This window comes from Chiloscyllium plagiosum, unplaced genomic scaffold (genome assembly GCF_037043375.1).
Source record: "Chiloscyllium plagiosum isolate Xiang-an unplaced genomic scaffold, Cpla_swu_hap1 HiC_scaffold_7, whole genome shotgun sequence".
NCBI lineage: Eukaryota > Metazoa > Chordata > Chondrichthyes > Orectolobiformes > Hemiscylliidae > Chiloscyllium > Chiloscyllium plagiosum.
The window spans coordinates 55971452-55989604 of NW_028270145.1; the positions used below are offsets into that span (position 1 = coordinate 55971452).

At 40.1% G+C, this 18153-nt stretch overlaps 1 protein-coding gene across 8 annotated transcripts in view; it reads left to right on the plus strand.

Annotated features, from left to right (window-relative positions):
- The window catches only part of myo3b (myosin IIIB), a 581719-nt gene that overhangs the window by 186071 nt on the left and 377495 nt on the right, over positions 1-18153 (plus strand). For all 8 annotated transcript variants that reach the window (XM_087989045.1, XM_043693701.2, XM_043693699.2 and 5 more), the window contains 2 exons: positions 479-631; positions 2285-2384. In XM_087989045.1, the coding sequence (XP_087845171.1) occupies positions 479-631; positions 2285-2384 (253 nt within the window). The remainder of the gene's footprint in view (positions 1-478; positions 632-2284; positions 2385-18153) is intronic.

An 18153-nucleotide genomic window follows, 5' to 3' on the forward strand; every position in this document is an offset into this window, starting at 1 on the left:
CAAAATATCACTGGCAAATCAACCATGCAACTTTGAATTTATCTGCATTTATTAGAAAGCAATATAATATCAAGTTCAGCAATACTAGTGTCCTAAATTATTGATTCAAGTTTTAATGTCTAAGCTGTTAAAATTATTTTATGATTGATATTTTACCATCTTTTAATTATTGTAAATTTTGGCTCTTCAACTTTCTGATTTTGTTAATGACTCTAGTAAAATGATGCAAAACTGATATTGACATAATTTTCCAAGATTCTTGTAGGGTTTTGAAATTATTTTATTTGGGTTTATTGGATAATTTAAAAGCACAAATATTTTCACTATTAAAATCCAATAATGTGATTAGATAGCTTCAAGCTTTGTATTGTACGTTCTTATTTTCCGTAAGATATTTGAATATATGTTTGTTCTTGCACAGTATTTAAATGACATGTTTGTTCAATATCTCTATTTGTCATTTTTTGTTTTTCTTTAGATGTCTGATTAAGGACTTTGAAAAGCGTCCATCAGTTGCATACTTGTTGCAACACCCATTTATTAAACAATCTCATGGGAAAGATATAAGCCTACAGTTGCAGTTGGCAAATCTAGTCAAAGTACAGCAACAGGAATCCTCAGCAAATGGAAGGTATGATGCAATGATATAAATGTAATTTTAATTGAGATATTTTCTAATCTAAAACTAGTAGCAATAACTGATATATATATATAAATTGCATTTCACAACCAGGTAATACAAATGCATTGTTACAATGTTCATAAGGTTTTGATTTGCAAAGGGAGCATAGTTCAGACCAATCATATAAAAATTACTTTCAAAATGATTAAATGTGCAATTCTATACATTGTTTGCATCACCGTTATATATTTGCTGGTGCAGAAAGTTTTTGTTTACAGTTGTCTTGCAGTGCTTATTTATGACCAGTGAGTGGCAGGATGCAACTGCTGTTGACGAAAGGATATTTTGTGGAATATTTTCAAAACACAGTGACCGCAAAATATAGCTCAGTAGTATCCATAGTTTTAATGCTGCAGGTGCCGTTTTGATGCCAAAGTGACATTCATGCTGCATGAGTCCTCCCCTTGTGCGATCTGTAACTGGACATTATTTTGTTGGGGCCATGAGCACGATGGTTTAGGAGTGGTGCCTGATTTATTTCAAACAGGCAAATCATGACATCAGTCAGCATGTTATGCTGATGTAACTGTAGCATTGCTATTTTCAAATTTGCTGCTCTAAATAATGCCCTCGCTAAATCTTGCACCGCTGGACCCAAGTTCAGCAGCAGGAGGGAATCCAGCTAGCATGATATAAAGAGATAATTAACAACTTCCAGGTTTATTGTTGATTGATTCTTAGCAGCTTTGTTTGTATCTTTTGAAAGTGCTGAGAGTTTGTTTTGCTGCTATTCAAGTTGGCCAAGTCAATGTAGTGGGGCTGCACATGGAGAAGTCCTCAACAGGAAAAGAACAAAGTTGTATTTATTTGACCTTTCATAACTGTCAAATATCCCAAACTTTTTTACGGCAAATACAGCAATTTTAAAAGTGTAATCACTGTTATATGTGAGAAATACAGCTGGTGGTTTTCACACACCAGCTGTTCTGAAGAAAGGTCAATGGAGTTGACACATTAACTCTGTTTTCTATTCACAAATGCTGCCAGACCTGCTGAGTTTCTCCAGCAATTTCTGGTTTTGTTTGTTTCAGATCTCCAATACCTACAGTTCTTTGTTTTATTAAATAGGCTTCAATGAGATAACTCTTGATTATCATGTTTTGCTTTTTTATTCTTTTGTGAAGAACTTTGGGATGTCTTATTTCATTAATGACGCTATGAATAAAAACAAAAGCACAATTTTAGCCAATGTTTTTCAACTAATTTCAGGAGCATTGGGGGTGCTGCTGATTGCACAGCAGTTATAAATTTCATCTGACCTGTGAACAAAGGATACTTTTTCTGCTGGTGGCATATATGCTAACATTCTAATGAATGTAAGGTAGTTATGTACATGAACTGAGACACAACTATTATTTAACATTATCATGTAATCTTGAACTTCATTTATTGCTTAATTTGTGTAATCTTTGATGAAATTGATATACTTATTTACTTGTAGTTATTTATTTAAGATTGCATTGTTTGCTTTGGTTAAGTAAATTATGTGTGAAAGACTCAGTCTATCAATCATAGTCAGTTAACTTGTGTGCAAATTTGATTATGGAGAATAATCATTTTTATCCATTCACTGGACATTGCTTTTATATTTGCTTTAACCAGGCAAGACAGCATCTATATGAGAAAAAGTCGCATGAGAGCATCAAAGCGTACCAGTCGAAACATGACTGATGACTTGGTCACCCTTGAATTCCTAGATGAGGTATGGTTATCAAAAGTGTTTCTTGGTTTCAAGTGAATATCACTAACTTAATAGTACAGTCCTAATTTCATGAACAGTTTAGTCAGGAACAAAAGCAGAGAATAATATACTACAGATGCTAGAAGTCTGAAATTAAAAATAACAAATACTGGAAAAAATGAACAAGTCAGACAGCATCATTAATCAAAAAAGTTATCTTGACCTTTCACATTGTCCATAAACCTGATCTGCTGAATATTCCAGCATTTTGTTTTTATTTAATATTACAAAGAAATACAGTTTGAATTGAGCTATAGTTTCATAAGTAGAATAGTTCTGAGCAACTCTCAGGTATCTGGCATTAAGTTTCTTAGTGGTAGTTTTGAATCAGGTGAACAATTAATGATAAAAATGAAATACTAGCTCACAGGTGTAAGCAAGTAATCAGAAAAGCTAATGGAATATTGACTTTTTATTTCAAGGGGGTTGGACTATGAGTAGGAAGTTCTTACTGCAATTGTCCAAGCTGCTGGTGAGACCGCATCAGAGTATTGTGAGCTGTTTTGGTTCCCTTATTTACGAAAGAGATCATTTCATTGGAGGCAGCTCAGAGAAGGTTCATTGAGATGACCCCTGGTATGGAGAGATTGTCTGATGAGCAAAGGTAAAAGAAGTTGGGAGTGTACTCACTGGAATTTAGGAGAATGAGAGGTGATCTCATTGAAACAAATAGGGTTCTTAAGGGGCTTGACAGGGTAAAGCTGAGAGGATGTTCCCCCTCGGAGGAGAGTCGAGAATCAGAGAGCATAGTTTAAGAATTAAGGGGTGCTAATTTAAGTCTTAGATGAGGAGGAATTTCTTCTCTTAAGAGGGTTGAGTGTCTTTGGAACTCCTTGCCACAGACAGCTATGGGGACAAAGCTCTTGTTTTTATTTAAGGCTGAGATAGATAGATTCTTGATGAGTAGGGGAATCAAGGGGTTATGGGGAAAGGATAGGAAAGTGGACCAGAGGAATCATGATCCTGTTGAATGATGAAACAGGCTTGAAGGGCAGAATGACCCTTATGTGGAAATGATATGAACAATGAGGGGAAGTTCAATCTGTGTTAACTTTGTCTCCTCTCAGTTTTATTTAAATATTGATGGACATCTTGGGTTTGGTAAGAAAATAGGACTTAGGAGCAGAAGTAAGCTATATGGCTCTTTAAGCCCTTACAAAAAAAAACATCTGAATAGTATTGTTGATTTTAAATGTGGTGTTCAATGATTTTTCACAAGACCATTTTGGGTGTTAAGAATTTGCACCTTACTGGTTATTCTTTAATGTTTCTTGGAATGTTTAATTATAGTTCGAGAAAGTCATGATTTTCTTCATTTTTTAAATTCAATAACAAGGAAGCAAATATGTCAGATGTCACTCTATGAAAAAGTTCAAATGCCAAAAAAAAACACAAGATGCATTGTTTAATCAATGGAATAAGATCGAATTCCATCTTGGGGGAAATTTGTTTTGCCATGTGTTCACTTATACTTCCCATCATTTCTTCCTTGATATGAAAACAAACAGCCACTGCAACTGCAGGGGATGTGTTCACAACCCATGTAGTTGTCATGCTTGTAAAGTTACTGACAGGATCGTTGCAGCATTTGAGTAATAACTTCATACTTCAGAATAAGTTTACTTAGTGCAGCAACTTGGTATCCCTGAAACAAGTTGTAAAACCATAGACCCAAAGGAGCTCTAATGAAGAGCCCTTCTGCCCTATTCGTAGAGTTATAGTCTTAGCAAAGTACTGCACAGAAACACACATTCGGTTCAACTCATCCACGCTGACCAGTATCCTAAACTGATCTAGTCCTGTTTGTCAAACTTTGGCCCCTATCCCTCTGAACCTTTCCTATTCATGTACCCATCGAGATGACATTTAGCTATTGTAATTGTACCAACCTTTACTACCTCCTCTGGCAATTCATTCCATACAAGCACCACCCTCTGCGTGAAAATGTTGCCCCTCAGGTCTCCATTAAATTTTCCTTCTCTCTTTAAACCTATGCCCACTAGTTTTGGACTCCCCTACCCTGGGGAAAATACCTTGTCTATTCACCCTTTTGGTGCCCCTCATGATTTTATAAACCTCTATATGGTCGCCCCTCAGCCTCCAACACTCCAAGGAAAATAGCCCTAGACTATTCAGTCTCTCCATATAGCTCAAACCCCCAGACCCTGGCAACATCATTTAAATCTTTTCTGAAGTTTCATAACATCATTTCTATAGCAGGGAGACCAGAATTGAATGCAGTATCCCAATAGTGGGCCTAACCAGTGTCCTGTGCAGTAGCGACATGATCTCCCAGCTCCTACACTCAATGTGCTGACCAATAAACGCAAGTGTACCAAATGCCAGCTTCACTATCCTATCTACTTGGGACTCCACTTTCAAGGAACTATGAACCTGCACTGCTAGGTCTCTTTGTTCAGGAACACTCCCCAGGACCTGACCATTAAGTGTATAAATCCTGCCCTGGCTTGCCTTTCCAAAATGCAGCACCTAACATTTATCTAAATTAAACTCTATCTGCCATGCCTTGGCCCATTTGCCCATCTGATTAAGATCCCTTTGTACTCTGAAATAACCTTCGTTGCTGTCCACTATACCACCAATTTTGATGTATTCTGCAAACTTACTAACCATACCTTCTGTATTCACATCTAAATCATTTAAATAAATGACAAAAAGAACAGTGGACCCAGCACTGATCCTTGCAACACACCACTGATTGCAACACACCACTGCAACACTCCAGTCCGAAAAAGCCTCCACCATCACCCTCTGTCTCCTACCGTCTAGCCACTTTTATATCCAAATGGCTAGCTCTCCCTGTATTATATATGATCTAACCTTACTAACCATGTGGAAACTTATCAAACATGTTGCTAAGTCCATATAGACAACATCAATTGGTCTGCCTTGATCAAACTCCTTTGTTGCTTCACAACCACTCCTTGAGCAAAGTGACGAGATGAGATGGCCAGGCAGTGGTAAGATGGAGTTGCTGCGGGAATGGGAAGTCCAAGGTGGGGTTGAGAGGAACATCAAAATGGGGTGGTGGTGAAGGAAGGGGAACAGAGAATGGATCAGTGAGGAGTAGGTGTGTAACAATGATGTCAGCAATACCAATCTCATGTTCTAGTACAGTGGTAGGAGATAAGTGTTTTGATTTACACCTTTAAGTGAATTTTCACATGTTGGAAATGAAACCTTGCCAACAATTAGCAATCATAGAAAGCATAATCTCCACAGTTGGAATATATAAAACAAACTTGCAATTCAACAAACTGACAATAGACAATAGGTGTAAGAGTAGCCCATTCTGCCCTTCAAGCCTGCACCACCATTCAATATGATCATGGCTGATCATCCTTAATCAGTATCCTGTTCCTGCCTTATCTCCATTACCCTTGATTCCACTATCCTTGAGAGCTCTATCCAACTCTTTCTTAAATGACAGAATAGAAGAGATGAATTTTTGATTGTGGAACTAAAACCAGCTGTAAAATGTTCGCTCTGTCTCAAGAACGAAAAACACTTGGTGATAAGATGAATGAAAAAGAAACAACAGGACACTGAAGCCTAAGTACAACTGAAATTTTCTCTAAGGATTCAACTAAATAAGTGTGGTTTGGGGTTAAACCTTGCACCTCAAGCACAACCTGTAGATTTTGATCATTATATTCCTTTTATCTTAATTTTGTACTGGACCCGATGCCTTTTTAACTTTGTAACTTTGTGTGTACGCTTGATGTCTCATCTTTATTATTTTGATCGGGGTTAGCAGATAAAAAACTTACTATTTTCTTCATTCAAGAAAACCCTGTAATTAGCCTCTTGCTTCGATAATGGGAGTTAGTTCATGACATTTTAATTGGAGAGAGGTGTAACTGTACTCCAAAAAGAACACATATCTTTGTGGCTGAATGGAAGATTACAAAGAGTGTAGCCAATTCATCCCTTGCTACAGTTCATTATAGGTCTTAACTACTGATTTTGCTCATATTTCCACAGCAGGCTGATTTCTTGATTTGTTTTGTCAATAATGTGGAAATATCTGTGATGCTATTGATCAAGTTATTAGGATCATTATATGCAGTAGGAGGGGCTAGGTTGTGCAGAGCAGGTCTCTAAGACTACCTTGATTGTTTTCACTTTCATGCAGAGGTAGAATGGTCATCATTCCGTTTGGCAATTATGTCAAACACTGAATAGTTGTTAAGAGTAGTTGCATTCTGATCTATTTGAAATGTATTTATTTTTTTAAATTAGTATTTTATGGATGCACTTGTAAGGTTGGCATTTATTTCCCATCTCTAATTGTCCTTGAACTGTGTGACTTGCCAGGACATTTCAAAAAGCAGTTAAGAAGTAACCACATTGTTGTCAGTCTGGAGTCTCTTGTACACCAGACCAGGTATGAATGGCAGATTTCCTTCCCTAAAGGACATTACTGAACCAGATGGGCTTTTACAACAATGGGCAGCGGTCACCTTTAGATCAGCTTTTTATTCCCAATTTTTTACTGAATTCAATTTTCTGCCAGAGTATGACTTAAATCCAAGTCCCCATAACATTAGCTCGGGTCTCTGGATGACAAGACCAGCGACATTACCATCATGCACCACTTCCCCATAAATCTTTCAGCTGGTAAAGTGTATCACTTTACACTTCAGGGCTGTTTGTACCAGCAGCTGCCTTGTGTTGTATTCTCTTTGATTGTGAAATTGATGATGATAATAATGAATTCCTGTGCTACTGTCCAGACATGTGGATGGCCAGAGTTTGTGAAACAATCTTGCAGCAGCCAACTGGTCATGGAGGGATAGAATATATAGACCATGTGCAGAATGTGGAATGTGCCAGATATAATTTTGAATTGGCCTTCATGCCTTTGTTATAACTGGTAATGTTAAATGCCTGGCTTCATATATTTGGTTGTTCCTGCTCTTGCTACTGAATTGTCTGTGTTGATGAGAATGCCACTTATTCCATGCTTTCTGTTCAATTCTTGGTGGTGCTGGAAAAAAATGGCACACAGGTTGAAGTTGCACACTGAAGAAGCTATTGGAGGTGAAGGGAGCTAACATGTGCTAAAGTATTGAACTATTTAAAGTGTTCTGAAGGTAGTCCTTGATAAGGATATTGATCATATTGGGTAAACTGAAATTTCGTTAGCATAACTGGATTTCTTGAAGGAGGTAATCCTTTCTTTTGAGAGGCTGTGGAGCAACCCGAGATGATCCCTTAATGTAGACATGTGGAGAGAATTCAACAGGGGTTATCAGATCTTAAAGTCCAGCTCTATGCAAATTTCAGAAGCAATATTAACCTTGAAGCTGATGATAACTGAGTTGTTTATTCCCACCAGTCATGTTTTGTTTGATTCAATGATTTAACTTCCCAAGTTGGACAGCTGTTGCAGATTGCATTAGGAAACAGTGGTTTTTATTTTGCAAAAGTAAAATCACCCATCATTTTGTTCTTGATTATTAGACTGCATTTTAAGATTTTTGTCCTGCAGCTCCAATTATTTGATGAAAACTTGGCAGCTCTACTGCTGTGCAGCGAATACAGAGATCCAATATCACATTTTTCTTCAGTCACACATTTGGGCGAAACTGAACTGAGATGTCTCCAAGTGAGCAACAATCATGTTGGCGAGGTTTGATTATCAGCTTGTGCGAAGTGTTCTGTATGTTCTTTCATAGGAGGTGAACATTGGCCTAATTGGCCTTGAGAAGGTGGTGGCGAACCACCTCCTTGAACTTTTCTGTGCATGTGGTGTAGAAACATCCACAGTCTGTTAGAGATGGAACTGCAGCATTTTGACCTAAAAACAGTGAAAGCACAATAATATAGTTCCAAATCAGGTTTGTGTGTGACTCAGGAGGGAACTTGTTGTTGATGATGAGCCCATGCATCTGCCAACATTGTCATTCTAGATGATAGCGATCATGGGTGCTGTTGAAGTAGTCTTGGCAAGTTATAGATTGTGTCCTGTAGATTCTACATACTGCCGCCACTGTGCATTGGTGGTGGAGGAGGTGAATGTTTAAGCTGATATCTTGGATTCTGATCAAATGAGTTGTTGTGTTCTTGACTTTGTTCGACCTGTACTCATTTAAGCAGATAGTGAGCATTCCATTACACTGATGATATGTGCATTGTTGCTGGTGGGTGGATTTTGGGAAGTCGGGAGATGAATTGCTCCCTGCACAATTCGCAGCCTCTGGACCTGCTGTTATGGCCTCAATTATAATTTCTAGAATGTTGATGTTGCTGGATTTGGTGTTAATAATGCTGTGGAATATTAGATTCTCTTGTTGGGGCCGGCCATTACCTGGCACTTGTGTAGCCTGAATTTTACTTGCCTCTTTTCAGCCCAAGTTTGAATATTGCCCCAGTCTCACTGATGCAGCCATTGGCTGCTTCAGCATCTCATGAATTCTGAATGTAAATCATTCCAATATCAGCCCAATTATATATTTCTGCCTTTGTGATGGAAAGAACATCATCAATGAAGATGGTTGAGTCTAGGACACCATCCTGAGAAATAATTGTATTGATATCCTGGGGTTGAGATGATTTGAACCAATAACTAAATCTATCTTCCCACATGCTAAATTTGACTCTAACCAGTAAAGAATTTTCTTTTACATTCCCATTGGTGTCAATGTTGCTATGACTCCTTGACGCTAATCAAATACTAACTTGATCTCACCTCAAATTTGGAATTCTCCTGTCTTGTCTATGTTTCATTCAAGGTTTAATATGTTTTGGAGTTGTGTGAGCCTGACAGCTCCCAAACTGAGCATTGATCAATAGGTTGCAGTGTAACTCCTACTTGAATATGCTGTGACGACACTTTGCATCACTTCGCTAATGATCGAAATAAGACTGATGGAATGGTAATTGGGTGGATTGGATTTTTCCTGCTTTCTGAGGACAGGACATACCTGAGTACTTTTTCTTGTTGCTGGTTAGATGCCAGTGCTGCAGTTTGGTTAGTGGTTGGCTAGCTCTGGAGCACAGCCAGGATGTTGACAGATTCCAAAGCCTTTGCTGTATCCAGTGTATTAATTCATTTCTTGATATTGAATCATATTAAAGTGGCTGAGGATTGGCAAGTCTAGAGGAACCAAGTTTGACTTGGCACAACTGGCAGAAGATGGCTTCAAATGCTTCAACCCCGGTTTCCTCCCACAGTCCAAAAATGTGCAGGTTAGGTGAATTGGCCATGCTAAATTGCCCGTAGTGTTAGGTGAAGGGGTAAATGTAGGGGAATGGGTCTGGGTGGGTTGCGCTTCGGTGGGTCAGTGTGGGCTTGTTGGGCCGAAGGGCCTGTTTCCACACTGTAAGTAATCTAATCTAATCTAATCCAATTTAATCTTATCTTTTGCACCAACTTCTTGGGCTTCGCTATCATTAAGGATGTGGATATTTGTGGAGCCTTCTCCAGCTGGTTGTTTAATTGTCCACCAGCCTTGGATGTGGTAGGACTGCAGAGCTTTGATCTGATGTGTTAGTTGTAGGATCGCTTTGTTCTGATTATAGCATGCTGTTAAAGTTAGCTGAACACAGCAGGGACAGTAATAAGGGTATTAAAATTAGCCTAGCAGCCTTCAGTTAGAGAAAGAAAAATAATGCTGAGTTCTCATTCATTCTTTATCACTGTCCAGCAACATCTGCTGAATTTTTACGTATGGATACAGGTGTGTTTTGGCTGTTATGCTACCTACAATTGAATATCCTGCTGATACTGTGTGAAAGCTCACATGAATAATGGGCAAATTGATGAGCCATATCCCTGCAGCTATATCCAGCAAGGAATCAATGGCACACGAGGAGATGAGGAAAATTAGCAAGGAAAGAAATGAGCATTTAGTTCCAAAAATGAAAAGAAATGCAGTGTTTTTAGAATTAGTGGTATCTTTTGCAGAGGTGGAAAGAAATGTGAATACTGAGTAAATTGAGACTCTTGGACTGACATGCCTAATATTTGTTCGAATCATGTAATATTTTTAAATGTTTTCTAAGCTATTCAATTGAAAGGTTTTCTTTTTTGTTGACAAATTGACAATCTGAATTATACAGATTTAATAACGTGCATTGATTTTGGCATTTCAACATGTTATTGCATTAATGCCATCCTTGAGGTTGAAGGTTTGTCTACCCAGGAGCTGGACTACATAGTTGATTTTAATAGCCAAGTATAAAGAAAGTTCCTTGGTGCTGCAACTTGATTTAACTTAATAAGCACCTCCTCAACTGAGGTACAAAAACAGAAGTTGCTGGTAAAGCTCAGCAGGTCTGGCAGCATCTATGAAGAGAAATCAAAGTTAACATTTCAGGTCTGGTGACCCTTTCTGAGAACTGATGGTAGCTCGGAAAATGTCGGTTTATATGCAGAAGATAGGGTGGGACGGGGGTAAGGAGTAAATGATTGGTGGCGAGAGAACCCAAAGTGAGAGAAGAACAGTTGGACAGACAAAATAGTGACGACTGCTCTGGCTGGGAGGGTGAATAACTGTTAATGGAGACTGTTAGTGGCTAACAACAGATAGTGTGTAATGACAGACTATGTAATACCAAAGCCTGGTGTGTGTGGTAGAGGGCGAGGTCATGGGGGAGTTCTGCCCCTAAATTGTTGAACTCGAAATTGAGTCAAGAGGGCTGCAGGGTCCCCAAATGGAAAATGAGGTGTTGTTCTTCCAGCTTGCGCTGAGCTTTGCTGGAGAACTGCAGCAAGCCGGAGACAGAGAATAAGGTGGTGTATTAAAGTGACAGACAGCTGGAAACTCAGGGCCTTTTTTGTGGGCAGAACATAATGTTTTGTGAAGCTGTCACCCAGTTTATGCTTCATTTCCCCAACATAGTGGAGGCCACATTCTGAGCAGCGAGTGCAGTAGACTGGATTATGGGAAGTGCAGGTAAAGGCTGCTTCACCCTGAGGGTATATTTGAGCCCTTGGGTACTCAGGAGAGAAGAGGTAAATGGGTCGGTATTACACCTCTGGTGGTTGCAGGGGAAGGTGCTGTGGGGCTGTGGGAGGGTATTGGGAGTGAAAGAAGAGTGGACCAAGGTGTCATCGAGAGAATGGTCCCTGCAGAAGGTGGACAAGGGAGGGGAGGGAAGGGGAATATATGTCTGGTGGTGGCATCTCACTGGAGGTGGTGTAAATGCTGGATAATGATCTTCTGGATGTAGATGCTAGTGGGATGGTGGTAAGGACAAAGGGAACCCTATCGTGGTTGCGGGAGGAAGAGATGAGTTCTGTGGGGCAGGAGCATGCTGAAACAATTGGTCTGCCCGGGCAGTCCTGTGTGTGGATTTTTGGAAGGAGGTAGAAATGAGCGGCATGGGGTTGGGGTACTATCAGCTTGGAGGCTGTGGGTGGGAGATTGCTGGTTGAAATTAGGTCAGTGAATGTAATTAGACAATAGACAATAGACAATAGGTGCAGGAGTAGGCCATTCTCCCCTTCGAGCCTGCACCACCATTCAATATGATCATGGCTGATCATCCTTAATCAGTATCCTGTTCCTGCCTTATCTCCATAACCCTTGATTCCACAATCCTTGAGAGCTCTATCCAACTCTTTCTTAAATGAATCCAGAGACTGGGCCTCCACTGCCCTCTGGGGCAGAGCATTCCACACAGCCACCACTCTCTGGGTGAAGAAGTTTCTCCTCATCTCTGTCCTAAATGGTCTACCCCATATTTTTAAGCTGTGTCCGCTGGTTCGGCACTCACCCATCAGCGGAAACATGTTTCCTGCTGCCAGAGTGTCCAATCCTTTAATAATCTTATATGTCTCAATCATATCCCCTTTCAGTCTTCTAAACTCAAGGGTATACAAGCCCAGTCACTCCAGTCTTTCAGTGTAAGGTAATCCCGCCATTCCAGGAATTGACCTCGTGAACCTCCGCTGCACTCCCTCAATAGCCAGAATGTCTTTCCTCAAATTTGGAGACCAGAACTGCACACAGTACTCCAGGTGTGGTCTCACCAGGGCCCTGTAAAGCTGCAGAAGAACCTCTTTGCTTCTATACTCAATCCCTCTTGTTATGAAGGCCAGCGTGCTATTAGCTTTCTTCACTACCTGCTGTACCTTCATGCTTGCCTTCATTGACTGGTGTAAAAGAACACCCAGATCTCTCTGTACTGCCCCTTTACCTAAATTGATTCCATTTAAGTAGTAATCTGCCTTCCTGTTCTTGCCACCAAAGTGGATAACCATACATTTATCCACATTAAACTGCATCTGACCACTCACCTAACTTGTCCAGGTCACCCTGTAATCTCCTAACATTCTCATTACATTTCACCCTGCCACCCAGCTTAGTATCATCAGCAAATTTGCTAATTTTATTACTAATACCATCTTCTATATCATTAACATATATTGTAAAAAGCTGCGGTCCCAGTACTGATCCCTGCGGTACCCCACTGGTCACTGCCTGCCATTCCGAAATGGAGCCGTTTATCACTACTCTTTGTTTCCTATCAGCCAACCAACTTTCAATCCAAGTTAGTACTTTGCCCCCAATACCATGCGCCCTACTTTTGCTTACTAACCTCCTATGTGGGACTTTATCAAAGGCTTTCTGAAAGTCCAGGTACACCTCATCTACTGGATCTCCCTCGTCCATCTTCAGAGTTACATCCTCAAAAAATTCCAGAAGATTAGTCAAGCATGATTTCCCCTTCGTAAATCCATGCTGACTCTGACCTATCCTGTTACTACTATCCAGATGTGTCGTAATTTCATCCTTTATAATAGACTCCAGCATCTTTCCCACCACTGAGGTCAGACTAACTGGACTATAATTTTCTGCTTTCTCTCTCCCACCTTTCTTAAAAGGTGGTACAACATTAGCCACCCTCCAATCTGCAGGAACTGATCCTGAATCTATCGAACTCTGGAAAATAATCACCAACGCATCCACGATTTCTCGAGCCACCTCCTTCAGTACCCTGAGATATCGATCATTAGGCCTCGGGGACTTAGCAACCTTCAGATCTAACAGTCTCTCCAATACCAATTCCTGACAAATATAAATTCCCTTCAGTTCAGGTCCTTCAGCCACTGTTACCTCAGGGAGATTGCTTGTGTCTTCCCCAGTGAACACAGATCTGAAGTACCAATTCAATTCTTCTGCCATTTCTTTGTTCCCCGTAATATATTCCCCTGTTTCTGTCTTCAAGGGCCCAATTTTAGTCTTACCCATTTTTTTGCCTTTCACATACCTAAAAAAACTTTTACTATCCTCCTTTATATTTTTGGCTAGTTTACCTTCGTACCTCATTTTTTCTCTGCGTATTTCCTTCTTAGTAATCCTCTGTTGTTCTTTAAAAGCTTCCCAGTCCTCCATTTTCCCACTCATCTTTGCTATATTATACTTTTTCTCCTTTAACTTTATATGTTTCTTAACTTCCCTCGTCAGCCACGGCCACCCATGCCTTCTCCTAGGATCTTTCTTCCTTTTTGGAATGAACTGATCCTGCAACTTCTGCATTATACACAGAAATATCTGCCATTGTTCCTCCACTGTCATCCCTGCTAAGGTATTGCATCATTGAACTTTGGCCAGCTCCTCCCTCATAGCTCCATAGTTCTCTTTATTCAACTGAAATATTGTCACTTCTGATTGTACCGTCTCCCTCTCAAATTGCAGATTGAAGCTTATTGTATTATGGTCACTACTTCCCAATGGTTCCTTCACTTCGATACAATAAACTGATGTGCCATGGTGTGGTCATGGTCCAGGGGAAGTTAGGAGGAGGTATTTGAGAGCTGTCACTCAGCTTCTCCAATGTAGAGGTCAGTACGCCAGATGACAACAGCACTTCCATGACAGGGTCCTCAACCAGGTCCAACCCATTTTCTGCACCTCCACCCTCATCCCCTCTCTTCCTCCTGCAACAACGATAGAGTTCCCCTTGCCCTTACCTACCATTCCAACAGCATCCACACCTAGAAGATCATTAGCTGCCATTTCTGTTACCTAAAGTGAGATGTCACCCCCAGATACATATTCCCCTTCTCTCCCTTGTCTACCTTCTGCAGAAACAAATCCCTTCTGGATACCGTAGACCTCTCTTCCTTCACTTCCAACACCCCACCACAGCCCCACGGCACCTTGTCCTGCAATCACCAAATGTGTAACACATGCCCATTTACTTCCTCCTCCTCAGTATCCAAGGGCCCAAACATACCTTCCAGGTGAAGCTGCACTTTACCTGCACTTCATACAATCTAGTCTGCTGCATTCACTGCTCACAATATGGTCTCCTCTACGCTAGGGAAATGAAACATACACTAGGTGACTGCTTCACAAAACATCTATGTCCTGCCTGCAAAAAATATCCTGAGCTTCCAGTTGCCTGCCACTTTAACACACCACCCTGTTCCCTGGCCAACATTTCTGTCTCCGGCTTGCTGCTAAGCTCAATGCAAGCTGGAAGAACAACCACCTAATTTTCCATTTGGGGACTCTGCAGCCCTCTGGACTCAATATCAAGTTCAATAATTTAGGGGCAGAACTCTCCCATGTCCTAGTCCCCTGCCACACATACCAGGCCTTGTCATCATATAGTCTGCCAATACAGACTACCTATTGTTAGACACTAACAGTTTCCATTAACAGCTATTCAACCTCCCAACCAGATTGTTATCTACTCCTTTGTCCAAGTGTTCTTCTCTCACTTTGGACGCTACCCCTAACTATCATTTACTCCTTACCACTACCCCTCACCCTGTCTTCGCCATATAAACTTGCATTTTCCTAGCTACCATCAGTTCTGAGGGATGGTCAGCAAACCTGAAACATTAACTCTGATTTCTCTTCACAGTCGCTTCCAGAACAGCTTTTCAAGAACTTCTGCTTTTGTTTCTGACTCACAGCATCTGCAGTTCTTGTGGGTTTTATTTCCTAAATTGAGATAGCAGACTGCAGGTAGTACAAAAGACAAAGTATTACAGATGCTAGATTCTGAAATTTAAATAGCAAAATGCTGAACATGATTTTCCGTTCAAGTAGCAAATGCGAAGCAAAAACCGAAGTAAATATTTCTGCTAAATTACCTTTCATCAAAACTGGAAAAGTTGGAGATTTAGCGACTTTTAAATTTATATAGGGATGGAGAGTGGAGAAAACAAAAGAAGAAGAGGTTAATTTAGGTTGGAAGGCAGGAATGAATAAATGAAAAGGCATTTTTTGTGTGTGTGAAGAGCAGAGGAATATAAATATGTCATTCAGCCCCTTGAATCTACTCTGCCATTCTCTATCATGATGTAGAGGTGCCAGTGTTGGACTGGGATGGACAAAGTTAACAATCACATAACCCCAGGGGGTTATCGTCCAACAGGTTTATTTGGAAGTATTAGCTTTCAAAGCGCTGTTCCTTCATCAGGTACCTGTGGAGCAGCAACATAAGACTCAGAATTTATAGCAAAAGACGACAGTGTCATGCAACTGAAATGATATATTGAACAAACCTAGATTGCTGTTAAGTTTTTCATCTTTTAGAATGTGTTACAGGTTTTGGTCCATTAATATGTCAATCCCAGAACTTCTTTCAAGTCACAATCTCGAGATAACATAAGGTTTTATAAAAAGAGGTAACATCTCAGCTCAGACAATGCATTAAAGGTATGAGGTTAGACTCTGCCTGTCTCCCAATCCCAATCAGACTAGTTCTATTTCCAAAGTAGGAACTTATAAAATGTTACCTGTTGCAAATGTTGCAAATGCACACTCTCTCTCTCTCTCTCACACACACACACTCACATACACACACAGTCACACGCACACACTCACAATCTCACATACACACACACTCCCTCTCTCTCTCTCTCTCTCTCTCTCCCACCCCCTCACATGCACGCAAGCACACACAAATATAAGTCTATGGGGTGAATTCACATTTGAAGAATTATTATTACAGATACATTCTATTTTGTTCAAAAAGCACACAATTTGCAGGCAGTCAATCCATGTAAAAGGTGTGAGGTTATAAATTCCTACTTTGGAAATAGATCCAGTCTGGCTCAAGATTACGATACAGACAGACTCTAACCTCACACCTTTAATGCATTGTCTGAGCTGAGATGTCTTTTTTTTATATAAAACTTTAAGTTATCTTGAGAATGTGACTTGAAAGAAGTTCTGGGATTTACATCTTAATGAATCAAAACCTGCAACCCATTCTAAAAGATGAAAAACTTAACAGCAATCTAGGTTTGTTCAATATATTGTTTCAGTTGCATGACACTATGGGCTTTTGCTATAAATTTTGTGTCTTATGATGCTGCTCGACAGCTGCCTGATGAAGGAGCAGTCCTCCGAAAGCTAGCACTTCCAAATAAACCTGTTGGACTATAACCTGGTGTTAGGTGATTTTTAACTTCATTCCAGATGATGTTGATCATCTACATGACACTATATTCCTGTGCTATTCTCATTTTCTTTAATGTTGACTAACTAGAAATTACTCAATCTCTCTCTTGAACTGGTGTAATGGTTGAGCTTCCATAACCTTTGAGATATAGAATTACAAAGATGCACCACCCTCTGAATTAAGAAGTTCCTCCTTATCTCAGTTATAGAGTCATTGAGATGTATAGTACAGAAACAGACCTATCTGTCCAACTCATCTATGCTGACCAGATGTCCTAAATTAATCTAGTAATATTTGCCAGCATTTGGCCCATATGCCTCTAAATCATTCCTATACATATAACCATTCAAATGCCTTTTAAATGTTGTAATTGTACCAGCTTCCACCGCCTCCTCCTTCCATACATGCACCACCCTCTGCATGGAAATGTTACCTCTTAAGTACCTTTTAAATCTTTCCCCTCTCACCCTCAACTCTGCCTTCTAATTTTGGATTCCTGTACCCTGGGGAGAAGACCTTGTCTATTCACCCTATCCATGCCCCAAAATCCATACAGATTTTATAAACTTGTATAAGGTCACCCCTCAACCTTCGACTTGACTTTTACTCTGAGACTATATCCCTTCTTTGAATCCCCACAGCCAGGGAAAACATCCTGCCTATTGTTTACCTGTTTCAGAATTTTATAAATTTCTGAGATCACTTTTTACTTGTCTAACTTAAGAAAATAGAAATTTCGTGTGCTCAGTCTCTGCTCCTAGGATAGTTCTACCAACTCGGAAATCAGGAGGATGAACTCTGCTTCACTCCCTCAATAGCTAGGAAAGGTAAAGTTGCTATAGTCATATCAGACCATAGGGCTACTGTCTCATTAGAGAGAGATGACTGATGGTGGTTTAACCTGAGGGTCACCACGTCCCAGACAAAAGGAGAGGTTGAGAAGGAGAGTCCTTCATGTTAACCTCAGCCTATCCAGGAATTGACCCACAATGTTGGCATCACTCTACATTGCAAATTGATCATCCTATTTATGGCAAGATAAAAGAACGTGGTAACGAGACAATGAAAGAAATAAAAAATGAAGTTGCAACAAAAACAGAGTGTGCTGAACAAAACAAAACACAACAAGTCTGGCAACATCTGTCGAGAGAAAAGCAGAGTTAATGTTTTGGGTGTTGTGACACTTGGTGAGGCCCATCAGAAAGACCCTGGTGAAGGGTCACTGGACTTGAAGCATCAATTCTATGTTTTTGTCTACAGATGCTGCCAGACCTGCTGTGTTTTCCAGGATTCTAAAATCTGTTTTAGATTTCCAGCATCTACACATCTTTAT